This window comes from Anthonomus grandis, chromosome 13 (assembly GCF_022605725.1).
Source record: "Anthonomus grandis grandis chromosome 13, icAntGran1.3, whole genome shotgun sequence".
Taxonomy (NCBI): Eukaryota; Metazoa; Arthropoda; class Insecta; order Coleoptera; family Curculionidae; genus Anthonomus; species Anthonomus grandis.
Window position 1 is genome coordinate 12,181,172 of NC_065558.1, and position 19,924 is coordinate 12,201,095.

At 32.6% G+C, this 19,924-nt stretch overlaps 1 protein-coding gene across 7 annotated transcripts in view; it reads left to right on the forward strand.

Moving 5' to 3' along the window:
- The window catches only part of LOC126743858 (eukaryotic translation initiation factor 4 gamma 1-like), a 109,953-nt gene extending 90,263 nt beyond the window's left edge, over positions 1 to 19,690 (forward strand). For all 7 annotated transcript variants that reach the window (XM_050451089.1, XM_050451090.1, XM_050451092.1 and 4 more), the window contains 9 exons: positions 4,350 to 4,616; positions 7,380 to 7,524; positions 10,220 to 10,643; positions 13,453 to 13,640; positions 13,705 to 13,925; positions 13,989 to 14,123; positions 14,250 to 14,463; positions 14,555 to 14,662; positions 18,685 to 19,690. In XM_050451089.1, the coding sequence (XP_050307046.1) occupies positions 4,350 to 4,616; positions 7,380 to 7,524; positions 10,220 to 10,643; positions 13,453 to 13,640; positions 13,705 to 13,925; positions 13,989 to 14,123; positions 14,250 to 14,463; positions 14,555 to 14,662; positions 18,685 to 18,776 (1,794 nt within the window). In that variant the 3' untranslated portion in view covers positions 18,777 to 19,690. The remainder of the gene's footprint in view (positions 1 to 4,349; positions 4,617 to 7,379; positions 7,525 to 10,219; positions 10,644 to 13,452; positions 13,641 to 13,704; positions 13,926 to 13,988; positions 14,124 to 14,249; positions 14,464 to 14,554; positions 14,663 to 18,684) is intronic.
- The last annotated feature ends 234 nt before the right edge of the window (positions 19,691 to 19,924 follow it).

The following is a 19,924-nucleotide window of genomic DNA, read 5'->3' on the forward strand; positions in this document are numbered from 1 at the left end:
CTCCTTTTTTGTCCTTAGAGAAAATAAATTTTGTTTGCATATTTTGTAATAAATGATTTGTTTTCAATTTTTTTTCTAATTAATTTCGTCACTACTAGATATAACTATAAACATTATTTACAATTACTTCGAATTAGTTTTAATAAGAAAAAAATAAAAATATTAAAAGTTTCTCCACTTTTGGCCGGCACTGTATATAGACACACATCAAAATGGTTTAGCAGACAAAAGTATTAAAAGACATTTAAATAAAAATTAGGAAATTTATTTGGAAAATATTGGAATTAAATGCAATTTATTTTAATCTGAATTTATTTTAAACACTGCTGAACAATAATTTATCAAAAATACAAAAATTTATTGTAGTATATTGGGGGATTAATAATATTTGACAATTTAAAAAAACACATTATCGAAATAACAAAATTTAACAGGCAAGACGCGATTTTTAAAACTTAAGACTTGGAAAAACTTAAAAAAAAAACTTGTATTTTGGTGAACTTATGGATCAAAATATTAACTTATTATTTGAAACTAAATATAACAAAATTAACGTCCCGTAAATGGGAATTATTATAGAGTGCCGAAATTTTGGACTTGCTTCTATCAGAAAAAAAAGGCAAAACTAGAACCTGATAAATCATGCAAAAAGCTTTGGACTGCTTTAAAAAACATAATACTGGGTATGGCAGTGGAATGTGATGTTTTCCTCTATACTGTAGTGATTAGAAAATTTGTTGTAAAAAGAGGTGAAAATCAGAAAAATAATACTCATTGAATGCAGTTCTTAATAGTCCGAAAATCTGAACCTCCTTAAGTCAGGAGAACGTAGAATGTGCTGGACAGGCAAGGTGTCCATTTCGGAAAATTAATCTCCTAGGAAACTTATTCTTTAAAAACTGCAAAACCATTCTAGCCATATGATTAGTTGCCCCATCCTGTTTAAACCATATTTCGCGATCCTCAACTTTTAATCTACGTAATTCGGCAGTAAAAAATATTTGTATCATTTTCAAATATCGCTCCAAAGTAACGTTTACAGTTTGATCGTTCTCTTCAAAAAAATCCCGTCCAATAATTCCAGAAGTTGCAGTACCGCATCAAACCGTAATTTTTTCAACATGTTTAAAGGTTTGTCATGCAACTGCCTTTGTTATTCTGCACACTAATATCAAAAGTTTTTTTTTATTTACAAAACCCGATAAATGAACTGCATACCATACCATAACAAACACGTCAGTCATAAATAGAACTCCTTCACTCATTCATGTGTCAGGCAGTGGCGTGTTAAAATGTGTCACATTCCAGTGCCGTATCATGTACTAAATCTTGTCAGAGAATTGTGAACTCCCACCCAATTTAACTGTCCCAAATTTTACAAATTACTTTTGTATAAGATAAAATGAGAACAAAAATTGTTAGTTATTTTTATTGTATCTTATATAATTTGCATAAATAGTCAATAACTTAGACTTATTTAATAGCTATGTTGTGTTACATTTGTGCTAAATAAAACTTAAGGGTGGATTCGCTAACACCATGAGGTTTATACCGATGAATGGCGTTTGATAGTAGCCCCCCTATAGTATTAGACAAAAATAGTAAATTATATTAAAACCAGGTCAGAAAATTGTAACTTCCACCCAATTTAAGTGACCCAAATTTAATAAATTACTTTTTTATAAGTATATTTAATAAGGCAGATAAATGTTCTGCAAAGATAAACTTGTATTCTAATAGCAAATTTACTAATACAATTTTTAGCTTTTCCCTGATATCATCATCATCATCAATACACCGTGGGCAAAATAATAATAAATAGTAAATTCAATGCTGCGGGACCCGACAATATATAATAACCCTTTTAAGTTGTCTTTTGTTTCCTTTGGTAAAGATGTGTCTTCCTAATATCGTATGCACATTACTAATATTATAAATATAGTTGTTTTATTAGGAAATTTACCAAAAGCCTGGAGGTAATCTATCTATCTGTATTCCTATTAGTAATATTTTAATTGAATATTTAATTCCTAAAAACTAATCCTCAGAATCCCAGGATTTTCGTCCAGTGTTTCTACTAAATGGAATTTCTAATATTCTTAAGTGATTTAGATACAATTTTCTTCTTACCTTATAACTATTGATACTCATCCTATAAAGCAGTCTGAATTAGTATACGTATAATGATATGGTTTTATCTTTTTTTTAAGACATACTTGTGGAATCGTACACAGAGGGTGACAGCTTTTTTAATTAAAAAAAATTAAATTTCAGGGGTGCCGCAAAAATCAATTCTTGGGCCTCTTTTATTTCTTCTTTACACGTCCGCCTACCAGACATTTTATATTCATCATGAATTCACCAGTATGACGTTTTAGTTGAGCATAATTTGAATAATGAACTTAATTTCGCAGTTTTTAAAAGAACATAACTTAGTCATTAACCTCAAGAAGGCCAACATGATACTATTTTCTAATAAAAATTAGCGCAAAAATATTGTTTTGTCCGTCAATATTAGTTTGAACGACACATTGAATCCCATTTTCAGATAATATGAAAGTACTGGGTTTAACTTTGGATGATTCTCCGAGGTTCAGAGATTATGTCAGTATTTTGATGAAGAGGTACTATTTGCGAACGCGCATGCTTTTTGCTATCAACTCTAAATTTTAAAACTAGGAAAATACTTATTGAAACGTTTGTTTTATCCTCTCCAATTTTTGATGTATTTTCGCATATTCTAAATATGCGCGATTTCCACTGTAGTACTGGGGCCGTATTTTTGAAACCATTCAAATTTGATTCGCATACGAAATTAGAGAATTTCGCACGAAAAATCGATATTCGTATTTTCGACCGCATCGTATGCGAACTTTTTCGCATGCGGTGTTTCGAATGGGTATATACCATTCGAATTTCAAAGTTCGTGTGCGATTTTCAATTTGATTCTGCCAATTGTCTTGTTTTGATTTTAAACTAGCTTGTTTTTTTTTAATTTGTGTGAGTTCATTAAGTATTTTCGTAGTGTTTTTTTTGCTGTTTATTGAGAAAAAAAACAACTATAATTAAATGCCAAGATTAAACAATCTTGTGCAAAGAAATGTCGTCGATGCACTGGAAGAGACTGAAATTCTGGCAGATAAAAGGAATAGGATGTACTCTTCATTTCATGACCCATTTGAAATGTATTGAGATGCTCAATTTATTAAATTATATAGATTAAGCAAGCCTTATTACGATGGAATTGATGTGGTCTTTATGTGCAGCAGGGAGACTGTGTAATCTGTCGGCTACTTTTATCCATAAGACTTGTGCAGTTTTAGCTGAAAAATCTTGGGTGAATTTGCCCGACTTTAATTCCGGGTGCTCTGCCATAAATGAAATTAGTGCCTTCTTTTGCTCACTCGACACAAAATCGCAATATTTTTTATTTTTTGAATCCAACTTAAAAAAAGTCAATTTGAAAAACCCAAGAAACGCCATGAAAAAAACCTCAAAATTCCCTGATGTTTTTAAACTTAAATTTTAGGTTAGGTTAAAAAATCTTTATGTTGATCATCCCGTTTGACATGGCCTCCAATAGCACTCGACTTTGCTACGTTGCCACTACATTTCATGTTCGTATGCGAATGAAATTTCGGATGCTGTTCAAAAATGCACTTTTTAATTCGTGTGCGAATTTTGCCGTTCGCATTCGAAGATTCTCGCATGGTTTCAAAAATACGGCCCCTGGAGCTCTAACGGGACGTAAAGATTGTCTTCATGTAACTTATTCCTTATTGTTTAAGCAGTGGCAATAGGGCCATGAACATTTTGGAGCTCACTTAGCTGGTTGGTAGTAATATTACATAATGCCCGAAGGCGAATAACCCTATCATGTATAGGTTCTGTTGCTCTCGTTAAACCAGTATGTCTTTCCCTTACATCATTACTATTTTCAAATATCTGTTACAACTTTCCTTGGTAGAATTTACAGCTTCTGCGACGTCGTGTATGTGTTAATACCACCCTCTATCAGACCAACAGCTCGTAACTTGTTTAGCGATCACATTGTTAACACATAAATTCTCACTACACTGACAGCAAAAATTGTACTAAATACGCCTTGAAGAATTTAAATTATTTATTTAATGTCAACAAGAATAATATGATTAACATGATAATGTATGTTCAAAGGAATGTCTAACAAATAATGAACAAAATTTATCTTGGAAACAAATTTTGTCTAAAAATAAAACTGCTTTTTTTCATTGTCCTCCTTTGATCTGTGTAGTATACTTAATATGACAGAAGTACCAAAATAATTTCTTCGAAGTTTTTCGTTTAACCATAAAAAAATTTCCTTCTAGATGCCTAGACGCGGCGACTCTAATCCCAAAACGATAGACCAGATCCAAAAGGAGGCTGAGACCGAACAGGTGATGGTTCAGGTAATGAACCAGTCGATGAACATGCCGCCGCCCATGAAGAGAGACGACAGGAGCGGCGGAGGAGGAGGAGGCGGCGGTCCAAGGGGCGGTTCGCGGTCGAAAGTTAACGATGAGGGATGGAGTTCAGTGGGAAGAGCAAATAGGACCCCGTTCTCGATACAAACTGATAAAATTAGAACAAAAACGGTTAGTTATTTTGATTAGGTAATTTGCATAAATAGTCAATAACTTAGAATTATTTAATAACTAAGTTGTGTTACATTTATGCTAAATAAAAGTTAAGGGCGGATTCGCTAACACCATGAGGTTTCTACCGATGAATGGGGTTTGATAGTAACTTCCCTACAGCCTTTAGATAAAAGAAAATTTTTTGTATTTTTTCCTTTTTGATTTTTATGCGTTTTTATATGTTTTCTTCTGTGATATTAAAAAAAAAATGTTTTGTTATTCTCATTGCTATTAATGGAAATTCTCGCATTTATAAAGAAGTAGAGGTGCGTTATAAGAACGAATTAAATGGGTACTTTCGCCTCATGAAAGTTTCCCCACATCTTTATGTGCAATTAACGTTAAAAAAATACACCAATCTTGGGAGAATACCTTGAGATTAACAAGATTTAGACTGAGATTAAATGAGATTAACAGCTTTATTAATTGCAAAAAGGAAATGATCATATTCTAGGAATCAGGAATTTCAACCTAGAATAATTTGGTATTTAAATTATGCAACAAAACAAAAAGGAAACAACTGCAATTAAAAATACTGACTATTCAAAATCATGAATTTCTTTAGTTTCTTTTGAAACTGTTTTCTTTACTATAGATATATTCCATGTCCACTGGAAACTTATTTGACTTTATAGTTTGACCCCATATACAAGAGAGGATTCTTTTTTTACTACATTATGAACATATAAAGGTAATTCATATTTGTGTATATTGTGTAGGTTTAAATACTTATTGCCTTCATATAATCTCCTTAGTAGGATAGAAGTGTGAAAATTATACATATTTTTTTTAATAGCTCTATTTTAAAGAGTCAATTCAGTTTTTTTTGTTCAATTTTATAATATTTTTTTTATTAAGCAACTAAAAATACACAAAAAATCTCTTTTTCTCTTGTATCAAATGTATTATTTTGCAAAAGAAAAATCAATTTATAGCTAGATAAAACTATAATACTATAAAATCAAAAATTATTTGTGACCAAAGCAAAGATATTTTTTATGTAACACTGTACTTGTGGTACTGTCATTATTTGATTATGGGGATGTGGTTTATAGCGAATAACTATTTTGAATGGCAGAAAAATCTATACAAGAAATGAATAGAGTTTGTCTAGCTAAGGAAAGGTACACCATCTGTTTCAAAGCTGCGCCAAGTTTTGTCCCCTAATAACGCGCGATTAGCGACAGAAGCGCGCCTTTTTTTAATTTTTATTTTAAAAAAGTTAATTTATATTATTTTAAATAATAGTGTATTGTGTTTTTTTTTACATTCGTTAGGTGCGCTGCTTAGTCTGGAATATGAGACAAATTAATATTTAAATTTTCCTAACTAAAATTTAACAGATTGTTGGCTGCCTCTCTGATTTTGTGCAAAGCATAGAATAAATAATTAACTAACAAAAATAGAAAAATTATAATTATCTTACTCGTATTATCAGGATTAGGATATAGAAACCCAAAAATAAACTTCGAAAATAGGACCATAAGACTTCTCAAAAATATAATTTTATAGGATATTATTATTTAAATACACATAACTATACATAATTCGGATAAGTCCTAAATTATGCATCGCACATGATGGTAAATAATAATAAATTGGGTCGGCCAAAGCACCTGTGAAAAAAATATTATAAATAATTCTTAAAAGTTATAAAAGATAATTCGTCTACCTGTTTTCAAAAAATGACCTGTCTGAAGGATATACAGGTAGCTATTTTTTTAATTGAATAATATTTGAACCGTAATACTCTTTTATCTAACATATCGCCTTCCAGGTAACAGTATTTAGTATTTATTTTAAGAAAAGAAAAAAGAGCCATCATAAAGTTAGGCGAAAAGGAAAAAGGTTATGATGTCTGTATAATTCTTATAAATATAATTAACTACCTGTTAGATCCAGAGCCAGGTCCAATTTCTTTTTAAAAATAGCAGTTTATAGAAAACAGCGCAAATATTTAATTATATGCGGTCTAGCTATTAAATAACGATACTGCTCATGAAAAAGAACTTTATTTTAAAAATTATTCTACAATAACATCCCGTCGTCACATACCGTTCCATTCGTTTTTTTCCCGTTAGTCAAAGGTGTACTGAATCTTCGGAAATAGGAAAAAAGTCACAGGGTGTGATATCAGCTGAGTACGGCACTAAATAACGCGTCGCAGACAGCGCGTTATGGGCAAAATTGTCTACATGTTCTATAAAAAAAAATTGACAGTTTATCTACGTTTACTGTCATTAAACTGTATAACTCGACCTGGACGTTAATTAAACTTGAGAAAACTGTTCACCATGGGCCTTTTTCAACAACTTTAGCACTGAGAGTTTTTTTTTATTGTAAAGAGAAATTGCACATTGATCCGTTGCTTCGGACACACGTCATACATGATTTCGTCTCAAATGATTATCGCCACCAAAAAAAAACGCGTTCTTTTTTAAACTCTATAGAAAAAATACGTAGAATATTAGGCTTTTTTAATCTAGGACGCATTCTGCACACGCAGTCTCGTTATTTAATAGCCAGACCGCGTATATACAAACTTATAATTAATACAGATTATTCCTAAAAAAGATAAGTAAAGAATCTAACCATTTTTTTAATAACAATTTTAATTCAAATGGTTGTCGGTGTCCGTTTTGGAATAGCTGTATTATATAGGTTATTATTCGAAACATTGTGGTACTTGCGTAAATTAAGGCTTTGTCTTTGTAATTTTAGCCTCAGGCCGACGAACCGTTGGGTTCCAGCTCCATATTTTGTAACTGGGGCAAGGGCGCCGCCGGTACTAGGAATACTCAACCTAATGCCAATATTTATGCCGCTCTAGAATCAGTTGATATGGACAGAAGGCCTACCTCAATGAGTAAGTAATTTGGTTATAGTTTTTTTTTACTAATTTATTCTACCCGTTCCTCTTAAGAAGTGGTGTCCTAATTGACAAACATTTAAAAAGTTGAGACATGAAATCAAAACTGCATAGTTTCCAAAATGTGTGTAAATTTTTTTGCATTAATTACACCATCAATTATGTTTAACATAGCTGTAGCACAATAAAAACCAGGCCGAAAGCCATATTAACCATCAGGCTATACTTATAGGTCTTAAGTCATTAAAGCAAGAAACATGGTATCGAATCAGGACCAGTTTCCATTGATTTCACCTCAAAAATATGTTTTTTAACATTTGCTATAGTGACAGAGAGAGTTTTTAAATAAAAGGTTGTGACAAGGGTAGTTTTCTTTTGATTTAACTAAAATTTATTTAGTTGTTGCTCTGGCGGTCCATTGTTTGTGGATAACTGCAAAAAGTGTGTGTTTAGAGTTTTAGGGTCATTAAAAGGAGGAGGAATCAAAGGTTTACTATCTTATAAATATTAAAATCGTATATTTTCCTCAATAATAACCGAGAATCTCTGCCATAGGTATTTACAGTGTGCTATAAAAATCTTTCTTTTTTTATTAGCTATAGCAATTTCTGATCCGTTTGAAATATGTGGAGATCCTGTGATGTGACTATCAGATCTCAAAGATTACTAGACATATTCGTTACCCGCGTAGGAACAATTTAGGTTAAATAATTGATTTAAGTGAACAGAAGAAATAGTATCAGAGAGTGTCACAGTTTGACGCTATTTATATCCAACGAGTTTATGTAAGTCTTCTCCACATTCACTCCATCACAGTCCAGTATTAACTCTGAGAGAGTATCTCTGAAGGCGTTGATAATATCAGAAAAAATATTATTTTGCGATCTATATAGAAAACCAATACAAAACTTTTGCATGTTAACAACAAACTCAACTCAAATCTCTTCTAAGCATTCATGAAACCTTGTGGGTAAAATATAAGAAAATATATCCCTAATATAAAAGCAAACTCGACCACCTCTCTAATCGGGATATTTTCTTATCAGACTATAACCATCGATACTTACCGCTCTAGACGGCATACTTTTATTTAGACAGGTGTCCGAAATACCCAGAAAATCATACGGCTTGAGAGTCTCAGCAACGCTACCAGATCGCATGGTGATTGGACAATGATTGCACATTTAAATACGCAACGCTAAGTTCCTTATAACGAGAAATTTCGTGTAGTTTAAAATAGTATGTCCCTAAAAATAGAAATACGCAATTATATGAAGAATTTATAATTAAATATTAACCATGTTAAATAGGATAATATAGAATCATATACAAAAAAATCAAACGATAGGAAACGACATTCTTTTTTTCTTCACACTCTTTTTTCAGACAACCCTCGTCGTAATAACAAAAGTACAGTATTATTCGGATATAACGAACCCTAAAAATCACTCAAATTGGTTCGTTTTGTTCGAAAACCAGTAAAACATAAATTATATCTACATATTTTGTGTACTAATTAATAATAAAAAGTAAATAAAAGTAAAACCAAGTGATAAATAATAATGTATTTCTTTAAATATAAAAAAATTATATACAAATGTGTAGTATACAGGGTGGCCCATCAAAAATAGTCCAGCAAGGTTTGGGGCCCTTTTTTTAAAAAAATGTAAAAATGCTTGGACTCGTCGATTTTTGATTTTAGGACAAATTTTTTAATACTTGCAACCCCTTGGCGGGGGTTGCAACTACCCTTGTGGTTACAACCACCGCAGGGACGACATTCACCTTTATTTTTTAAATAGGAAGGGGTGTATTATGATACATCTTTTGAAAGGGCATTCAATTTTCTTTACAATAGTGCTTTGTTTCTTTAATGGGAGCTACGCACCGCCAAGCAATGGAATTCTAAACATTTTACTGGTTATGGTAGGTGTGAGTAAAAAATCGTTTTTAAACTGTCAAAAATCAGTCAACAATCCGACTTTATCTTCAGTAAACAAGTTGATGTGAATTATAATAAGAATTATTATAGTTATTTCTGTGCTTTTCTTTCGATTTGATAAAAATGGTTCATTAACCAATAACTTCCTTTTTTTTAATTCCTGACATGTTGGTCGCCACCAAAACAGTAATTTTAGCTTTGGATAACTTTCTTCCAGCACAGGTTTCACCCATAAATTTTTCTGCCGTCATTTTGTAAAATAGACCCGTTTCATCCGCATTAAAACTGTCCTTGTAGTCACAATTATCTCGCATACTGGGCGAAGCATTTTTCAACCAATCACTCACGACATCCATATTCACTCACATGTTGGCAGATTCGGCAACAATTTTTGCCCTTCGGGTATTTTGTCTTTTCTTAAACCGTTCTATCCAACTTTTAGAACACTTTAGAGTCCGTTTTCTCAGTCTTACAACCCAATTTATTAGCATTTTCTTGTAAAACACTAACACTAATAGGGAAATTTTCTTGACTTTTTTGGGTAAACCACTCAAGTAGTCCTTTATTAATCTCTTGATGTGCTGATTTTTTTAACTTCTTACACACATATTCTGTTTTATCATACACCAACAAAATGTTCTGCCTGTTTTTCCATATGGTAGAAATGATAGATTTCATAAGATTTAAATCTTTACATACGTACTCCACTTTGGATATTTTTTTAAAATAATCTCATACGTTTTATTATAGCCTCGCGAGGCAGCAAGGACGCTTACAGTTCAAAGGGTCCGAGTATGGAACGCAACTCGTACAAAAGTGGCGGCTACGACGGTCGCAATTCCCGTTCCGGATCGCAACATCGCGACACACCGATGCGCGGACCGCCGCTTTCGATGATGGGACCGCCACAATCTAGAGCACCGTCCTCCTACCAGATGGCGCCGCCACAGCAACAACAGCAGCAGCAGCATCAACCCAGCCAAGTCGCGAACACGCCTGCGCAACAACCACAAACCCCGGCGATGCCTAAACTTACCGTGGAGCAGCTCGAGAGGCGGATACGAGTCGCCTTGGACGAGAGGCTGACCGGTAGCATTAAATCGTGCGACGAGTACTTCCAAGACATCGCGGCCGTTGTGCCGCCTAGTGATTATTCAAAAGTTGTATATGAAAGGTGAGTGATTTTTTGGTCATTTGTCTGTTTTCATAATTATTTTTGCATAAATAGTCAATAACTTTGCCTTAAATCAGTGGCTTAGCTATGTTACATTTGTGCTAAATAAAATTTAAGGGTGGATTCGCTAACACCATGAGGTTTTCGCCGATGAGTGGCGTTTGATAGTAGCCTCCCTACAGGTACAATATTAATCGCGTCAACTTAATATCTTTATGGTTTCTTAGATACAGTTACTGTACTGTAAATCTTTCATACAGGGTGTTATTTTGAAAAATTTCCAGCCTTAATATCTTTTTTGCAGTTAAAGATATGAAAAATCGAAGACATCAGTTTTTAAATGAATATTTTTAGCCTTCTTGTTTTAACCACCTATAGGAAGGATAGATGTCCTTAGGATCTTAAATGGAAATGAGAGTCAAGTGGCACATCATTTTAAAGGACGTTCAATTAGCTTTTCATTGATATCCTACTTTATTGCTTTTTGTCTAGAGGTTTCGGAATAAATGGGTTTCAAAGTTTCAGGAACTAGCCTGCATTGAGATTTTAGTTTTTACGGTAGTGTTTACATTAAGTCTCCTTACAGTAATGATTGATCCTTGTACAAATTATTTGAAGATTAGGTTACACCGTTAAAATCGTCAAATAACAGGAAGAAAATCTAGTTTATTAATTGATTTATATTTATTTTAATTTCGCAAAAATAACTTTTTATCTTCCCTAACCTATTCGAAAACTTCACCGGAAATTGACGGGATTCTGCTGCAATTCGCCTTTTAAGATCAGCAATATCAGCAGGTTGTGTTTTATAAGCAATAGATTTAAGATGGCCCAAAGCAAAAAAAAAAGTCTAAGGGTGTTAAATCGTAACGTGATAAACCTAAGTGATCTTGGATGCCATTCCTTTGGTCCCCTTCTGCCAATCTATCCGGGAATCTCTCGTTCAAGAGTGATTGATCGGCTTTTTCTTTGATATATGTTGAAACATGCGCTTTCTTCAGTTGCTTTCTTTATCTTCATATACTTAATATTACTCTTCATTATTTTCTTTTACTTCTCGTAATAGTCCGCTACAATCTTCTATTTTACATGCATATAGTTACAAAGACTTTAGACCTTCTTTGCTCAAGAAAGGCAATCAATTGATTTTCGTTACTTTTAATGATAAAGGCATTATTCTGTGTCCTTATTTTTATATATCGCTGATCCAGGCATCTGTTTACTATCCTTCTTTCCAATCTTTGTTCTAATAGTAATTTCATTTCTTTTACATGAACTTCTTCTCTCTTTATTTTGTGTTTTATTTATTCTTCTTGTCATTCTTGTTCTTTTTTTCATTATCCTATGCCCTTAATCTCATATATCGTTATTCCCTTTACTAATATGGTGGGAGCAAACACAAGACTCGTAATCCATTACTCTTATATACATTTCTATTCTCTTCCACATGTGTTTTTTTCCCTCTTTATTATCATTTTTCATATTATCAAGATAATGCGGTGCAGCACCGTCCTACTGTAATGTTAACAAATTCTCTTGTAAAACTGAATCACCCTCTGTATCAATTTGATACATATATTTACAAATATGTATCAAAGATATTTGGAAATATATATACATACATTTGTTTCTTGATCATGTATCACCCATGAGGTTCCCTATATAATATTAGGGTATAGATCATCTGTCAACAATCACCGCTGAAACGGGTATTCAGCCGAATATTAGGGATGGTTCTGACTTGATATTATGATTTCACAAATCTTTATTCTTTCATCAAAATCATCCTTACAGAGTTCTTGAAGCATCTGCATTTTGTATGGATGGAGTCGATTGTCAATCAATAACGGCTATCAATTTTCAGTGCCTATCTTCTTGTCTCGTGATTTTTCTGTCTGTTCTAATATTATCCGCTAGGGCTGGCTTGCACTGCAGAAAGTTATGCAAAAACCTTAATTTGAGCTCCTTCATTCATTTTTTTTCTATTGCTCATCAAACGAGTTTCTGAAAACTTTGTCACCAAATCCAGCACATATTGCTGACCTACTTTTGATTTCTTGCATTGAAAATGCCGTCCTTCATGCTCACTCTGTAGTTTCAGTTTTTTCTTGAAGAGAATAAACCATTCTCACACTTTATGCAATTAGTAGAAGTTAATAACTGAACTGAACATTGAATAACCCAACCAGCAAAAGTGAATTAACAATAATTCCTGTTTTAACTATATTAACTAGGTACTCAAAGTACCATCGAAATTTGATTAGGCTACTTTTTTATGTATATTTTTCGAGGTGGAATTGCCAATCCCCAAATAAAGTCGAAACGGTGCCGCCTATAGGCGTAGTTATTGGAATTTGAGGAAAAACGTTAATGTTTTTGATGGTTTGTAATTGTTTCTGCAACTTTCAAAACGCGATTATTCGGAAACCTCTAGGCAAAAAGAAATAAAGTATTCCACTAAACTGGAAGAAACTTGAACGCTTTTAAAGTCATCTACCACTAGACCCCATTTCCATTTAAGATTTTTTTAAGGGACATCTACCCCTTTTAGAGAGTTATAAGAAGAAGGCTATAAATATTCATTTAAAGTATTCCCCGTACAAATAAAATTTGTACGGGTGTCTCCTAAATGTGTCTCCGATTTTTCATATTTTTAACTGGAAGAAAGTTATTAAGGGTGCACAGTTTAAATTCACACTGGATTTAATTTAATTAGAAACTAATCTATGAAACCTTTTAACATACATTTTAAAACAAACATTTAATCTTAATGGTTCTTAATAAAATATTTTTTTTTTGTTTTTTTCAGTTTTAACTATTCCCTAGAAAAGACAACACCCGCCAGACTGGAGACGGGCAAATTGTTTGCTGAACTTGTAGAAGCCGGCAGTATATCGGTCGAAGATATCTGTAAAGGTCTCGAGGAATTATTATCGTTTTCTGAAGATTTAGTAATAGATATTCCGCAAGTTTGGCGGTTCTTTGCTGAAGATTTATGTAAGATTACCACCATAAAAAAATCTCTCAATTTCACTGACTAACATATAATTTGTCTATTTAGATTATTTAATAGCGAAAGAGGTGATGTCGTTTTCAAGACTGCACAAACTATTGGATACCCTTATCCAAACAAACACGGCGAAAAAAGTGTTGCAACATCTGTTCGCTCTGATCGTCGAGAAGAAAGGAGGAGCTTTTCTTCACGGCATATGGAAGAAATCTGGATTGCAACTGTCCGATTTCATGCCCGCCTCTGAGGTGGAATCGTTTATTCAAGAATGCGTAAGTTATTTATTTTTGACTTTAAAACAAATTTGTTTAACGAGTTGATTTATTTTTTTGTAGAAAGTCGAGTTCCTTCTTTCCGCCGATCCTCCCGTGGACGAGACTTCTCCTGTTTCTTATGAAGTTATTCAGAAGAAACTTTCTGAATTTTTAGAAAATCAAGAACCTTTTGACAATATCGTCAACTGGATAACGGTAAGTCTACCCAAAACTTAATTAAAAATAAAGGGATCAAATAATATACCTATTGCGGTTTAAATTGGCTTGGATCGTAAAAAAGAGTAAATTCAAAATTAATAGAAAGAAATCTTTATTTTTCAGACCAACGTTGGGGACCGAGTGAAAGAAAACAAGTTCATCCGGACGCTCGCGACAGCCATCTTTGAAAATTCCATAGCGAAGAGCAAACTTAAAGCCGACGTGCTGAGCAGTCACACGAAACTCATTCAGAAATACGTGGACACGAATTTGGAGTACGAGTTGCAATGCTTGTACGCCCTGCAGTCGCTAATTCATAAGTTGGAGCATCCTCAAGGTAAGCAGTTCGGATTTGAAGCATATATTAATTAATTTTCTCTTATAGTGTTTATTATTATTTTATTATATGTTTTCTCTGTTATTTTTAGGGTTGCTGCTAGCTATCTGTGATAAACTTTACGAAGACTCCACCTTCTCCCAAGACAGCTTTATTGCATGGGAGAGCAGTGCCGACCCGGCAGAACAAGAAGGAAAAGGTAAGTTTGTGCTGTTTACCCGTGTTAATAAAGGGTTTCTAACTTTACCCGTTAGATATATAAATCCGTGCATTTGAAAATCTTTAACCACACAGCGAGCGAACTCTCTAACTCGATAGAAAGAAAATTTCTTTCATTATAGAAAAAAAGTCTAAACCCTACTCTCAATCTCAACTGGTTTCGATTGGGTAGAGTTCGGGCTGCCGTCGGCAATCTTCGAAATAGAAATATAGAAAGAGGTTGTATGGTCTTGCTATTACTTTCGTCTCTTTTTAGTACGTTGAAAAAAAGATGTATTTATAAAAATAAATGTTGTGGGGATGTTTTTATAGCAGATTTGAAAATTATGAATTCTTGTATAGTTCACTCAAAGATATACCATTGACTCCTACTACCATAAACTAATTAGACCATTAAGCCCCACTGTGCAAGGATCAACGTTTTTAAGAGGTGATAAAGGGAATAGGGTCGGCTTGAAAGTGATTCTAAATGAAACTTACTAATTAAATAAAGAATAGGATTTTATTAGAAAATGTTAAACCATAAAAGTCTACAAAAAAATATCTTACTAAAATCACTTGGTTACAACAGATAATTAGGGTTTTATTGTGGTCAAAAGATCAACGGTATATCTTTGAGTACACTATAACTTGTTAACTACTTTTTTCAGGTTTAAAACGATCATTAAGTTTATAAGGTCATATAGTTTATCCACGCTTATTTACGCCCCGAAATTGGGAAATTCCGAAAGTGATTCCACAGAAGGGAATAAAATGGGTTTTATATTTAAATTAAAAAAATAAAAAGATATTAAGCTATTATAAATACACACTGGGAAAGGGATAAGATAAAATTAGGAGAATCCATCATAAAAATCCCCGTCTTATTGATACCTAAAATTACTTCAAAAACCAATAATAAAACTATAAGAAAACTTTTTCTTTATCGGTATCCCTTATGCATATAGGATGAAAACAGAAACAATAACGAAGCATACTTATAACTAACAGATCGATAATGTCGAATGACATTTCGGTAAATGGCATTGTTAGCTGTGAAAAATCCCATTAGCCATAAAAATAATGTTTGTAGATTGGGTAGTATAAGAATGTCTAAAGCCGCATGATGTCGAGTGACATAGAGAAAAGGTTAGCGAGTGCTAATCGCGCATGGAAAAATATTTTCTTTCTATATTTTTTCTTGTCTATTTCTATATCTATCGAGTTAGAGAGTACCGCTGCATATCTTTTCACTTTCACAAAACGTACATGTACAACATAGGGTGGCCATTTTATTAGGGACCTATTCCTTTTCTCAAAATCTACCGAGTGTGCAAAAAAAAAATCTTACGGAAGTGTTTCCTTTTTAAGCGAATCTTTAAATTATTTGAGTTTTATTAATACAGGGTGTTCAAAAAGTGCTGCACCAACTTTAACACCAGAATTTTAAATCGGACACCCCGTATATTTTTAGATTTTTTGGGAGAAGTAAAGGTAACTTTCATAAGAACTACCTAATTATGCCATGTATGTTATAGGTTAAAAAACTTCCTCTATATTTCTTATGCACTAACGGTATTACCAAAAACTCTAATTATTGTATTTAATTCATTAATTGTATGAGTTGTTTTATGATTTATCAATAGTAGGTTTTAAAAATTTTAAGATCTAATGAGGTAAGTGGACTGTATTTGAGAAGAGACGCTGATTTTAATACTTTCACCTTTCTTCATACCCTGAGCCAGTCCTAAGTATTTATATTTGGCGGTAAATGCATAAAGAATAAAGTAATAAGGAATTATCGTGTAATGAAGCTCGACTTACTCATAAGTTAGCACAAAGGAGGGTAAAATGGGTCGGACCCTTAGCACATAAAATTCGTGACCGTAAAAGCAGTACATCGAGAACTCGCGCGCGCAGTAATGACAACTAGGCTCGTCGTCAACATTTTTCTGCCCAGGTACTTTTTTCTAACATTGTTATTCCAGCGTAGAGACCAGGGCAGTTGGATAAGAATAAGGAAAGTACAAGGAAGCAGAAAGGAAATATCGGAAAAAAATTAATAAATAAAGTTTGTCGAGCATAAAAAGTATGTGAATAAACATCGTATAAAAATAAAAAAAAATTGATCTTCCGATTCAATTGCAAATTACCCACTATAGATACCAGAGTGTGTAGCCTTATCAGACTATGTAAACAAAATATTAAAGAAACAAAAATAAAACGAAATAATAAAAAGATACATGGGATCAAACCATCATTTAAAAAACAATACTGATGAATTGTTTGATGATTTAAACTTCCTTCAACTTGGCAACTTTACATAAAAAAACATCATTCATTTTTAAAGTTGAAGAAGTAGTCCATACTTGCAGTGGAGTTAATATGTCAAAGGGTAACTAAAATAGTTTCAGTCAGGAGGATGACCGAAAGTATTTTAGTTACCCTTTGTCATTCATTTTTACTGAGGTGATACTGCTTATAGTACTTATGTGCAGCATTTGCCTGCAACAAGATCAGAAGCAATTAACTACTTAGTTTGTCCAGCTACACAAAACTTTTCAAAAACATATTCGTTATACCATGCCCATAACTTAATGCAATCTTTTTTTTTTTAATTCTTTAAAATCTGGATATCACTAAAAAAAATTAGATGTTTTATACAGCTTCTATCTTGTTCAGAATAAAATTCTACTGAGCACGTTTGCGATATGTTGAAAAGGCGTATTTTAAATCAAGGAATAGTGTTGAGCCAAAGGAAAAGTTGTTGAATTCTATGCAAGAGCAGTGAATACAAAATGAGCAAAACGAAATTGACAATTTAATTAAGAGCATGGGAAACAAGAACTTTTAATAAGGACTTTTTCTTTTCTATTAAGTTTCTTTAAATTGTCATACATTATTAATCCAATGAATTTTTGTGTTTTTGATAAATTCATAGGCTGCAGTGTTTCCAAAGTGAATTCAGATGGGTGTAATTGCAATATTTTCAAAAAAAATAATTGCCTGTACTTGGCTTACCGAACAGATGGAGTGGTCACGTGAACGTTCTGCGCCGGAGGTGTGGCCTAGAGCTTCGATAGGGTTCATGACTTGGGGTTTTATTTAATTTTATTAGTCGAGCGGTTTTAGATCGTTTTGGTTGAATTTTCTGATATTCGAATATTTGAATCTTCGCAATATTGAAAAGTTGAGATTGTGTTTATTTTTTTGTTAATTTGTTTGTTAACAAATAATGGCTGACGCGCCACATTGTCACCCCCCAAGAAAAGAGTACGAAAACATTTGACCATTGCTGAACATATTATGAACATATATAAATATATACATATATAATAAAAGATAAAAGCTACTTAAGTAATTCTCAAAACCAGATTATGATCACAAAATTATATTTTATAATGGCCGGGTTCATCAGAAAAAAGGGCTCCCTGAGCGCTCGATTGTTGCTCAGGTATGACAATTTTTATTGGTCCGTACTATTATAGGCAAAACTTCCAGCGCTCGGGTAGCGCTCGGTTCTGATGAACCTGGCCAATTACACCCTAAATGTTTGACCTAGCACGATCACTTAAAAGGATTACCTATCCCTTTTCGGTAAACCCCAATATATTAACATAAATTTGCATAACAAAATACTTAAAAGGGATTATTATATCATTACCTGGCACAACTTAAAAATCGGTTTGGACTCATTTTACAGGGGACCGTATTATATTTTAAAAAAAGCTGCTTACAAAGCAAAGCTGTACGGTAAAATAATTTAAAGTAAGTAGGCATAATTCTCCTCGTTTAAATCTGCCAAGGTTGCATCGATGGGCGGGCCTATATTTCGCGCACATCATTTACTCCATCTGTTCGGTAAACCGACTATAGACCGTTTTAACGTGTGTATAATTTATTGTATTCCTAAATCATAAATATTCTTTTTTCAAAACTTTAATATTTGTCATATATAATAATAAATTTGATTTATAATTAGGTAAAATATTCGCTATCTAATATTGTATTTTTAATTTTCAGGTGTAGCATTGAAACAATTAACTTCTTTCTTTACCCAACTCAAAGAAAACGAAGAAGAGGAGGAGTATTCGTCGAATTCAGATGATGCCTAGCGATTAATCCGGGTCTTAGTGAAATAGCAGAGAATAGACAAAAAAAATTTTAGTGATAAAAGTGAACTGAAATTTAAATTAATACAAGGACACTGTAACAAAGTTGGGGGACAACCCAAAAATAAAGTGAAGTGATTTCTAATCTGAGTAATCAGAGTGTAAATAAGTACTTTTTTTAAAATTTAAAAACCGCTATATGTATTTAATTTTTTTAACTCTCATATTTTAGCTGGGCTCAGTGATTTTACAAGGTGCGGCCGAGAACTTTATACAGAATATTTTAATATTTATTAAACATTATATTTTATATTAATATATCTTTTTGTCGCCAATAGAAACGTTTTAAAGTAATCGTGCTTTTCTAATCATGAGTCTACTGAGCGCCTGTGCGTCAGGGTTAAAAATATTGTACATTTTTATTTTTGTGTTAATAATTTGTTATATTATTGTTAAGTTGTATATTTAAATATAATGAATTGAATTATCTGTATAATATACAAGATGCACAGAAAGACTATTAGGTTTCAATTTTGTAAAGAAAATTGATTTTGAGGGACAAACCCAATTGTTGTAACTAGTCAAAAAGACATCTCTTGCTTTAAAATATTGTGTATATTTTGGAGTAAAATATGCAAACTTTTTTGGCCAATTTACTAAATGTACATAAACAAGAACATTATGGTGTATTAATGAAAGTGCACTTTAAAGTTAAGTGCATCAAACAGTACATCATGTCTTAAAAAAGGAATCGGATTAAATAACCTAAACGCGGACTGGGATGAAATAGATCGTAGAATTCTAAGGACCTCAATTTGTAAAACGGAAACGTCAAATTGTTTTTCTTTTCTAAAAAAAAAACATATTATTTAACTTGTGTTTATAAAACTGAAGATATAAAAAACATGCCAACGAAATATGTATGGTTTGATTTCAAAAGCCTATTCTTTTATTGACCCAAAATAGTGGTTTAAATCGGAAAATGCCGTTTTGAAAAGCCTATTAGTTAATGTTTTTTATTTTTTTTTTATTTTAAGTTGTTTAAATAGGAATGAAAAAAAAATTGTAGTGAAAGTGTTTTTATACTTTTTACAGGGAAGTATTCCCCATTTTAGAATTGTAAATTTGTTTTAATAGTTACATTGACAGGC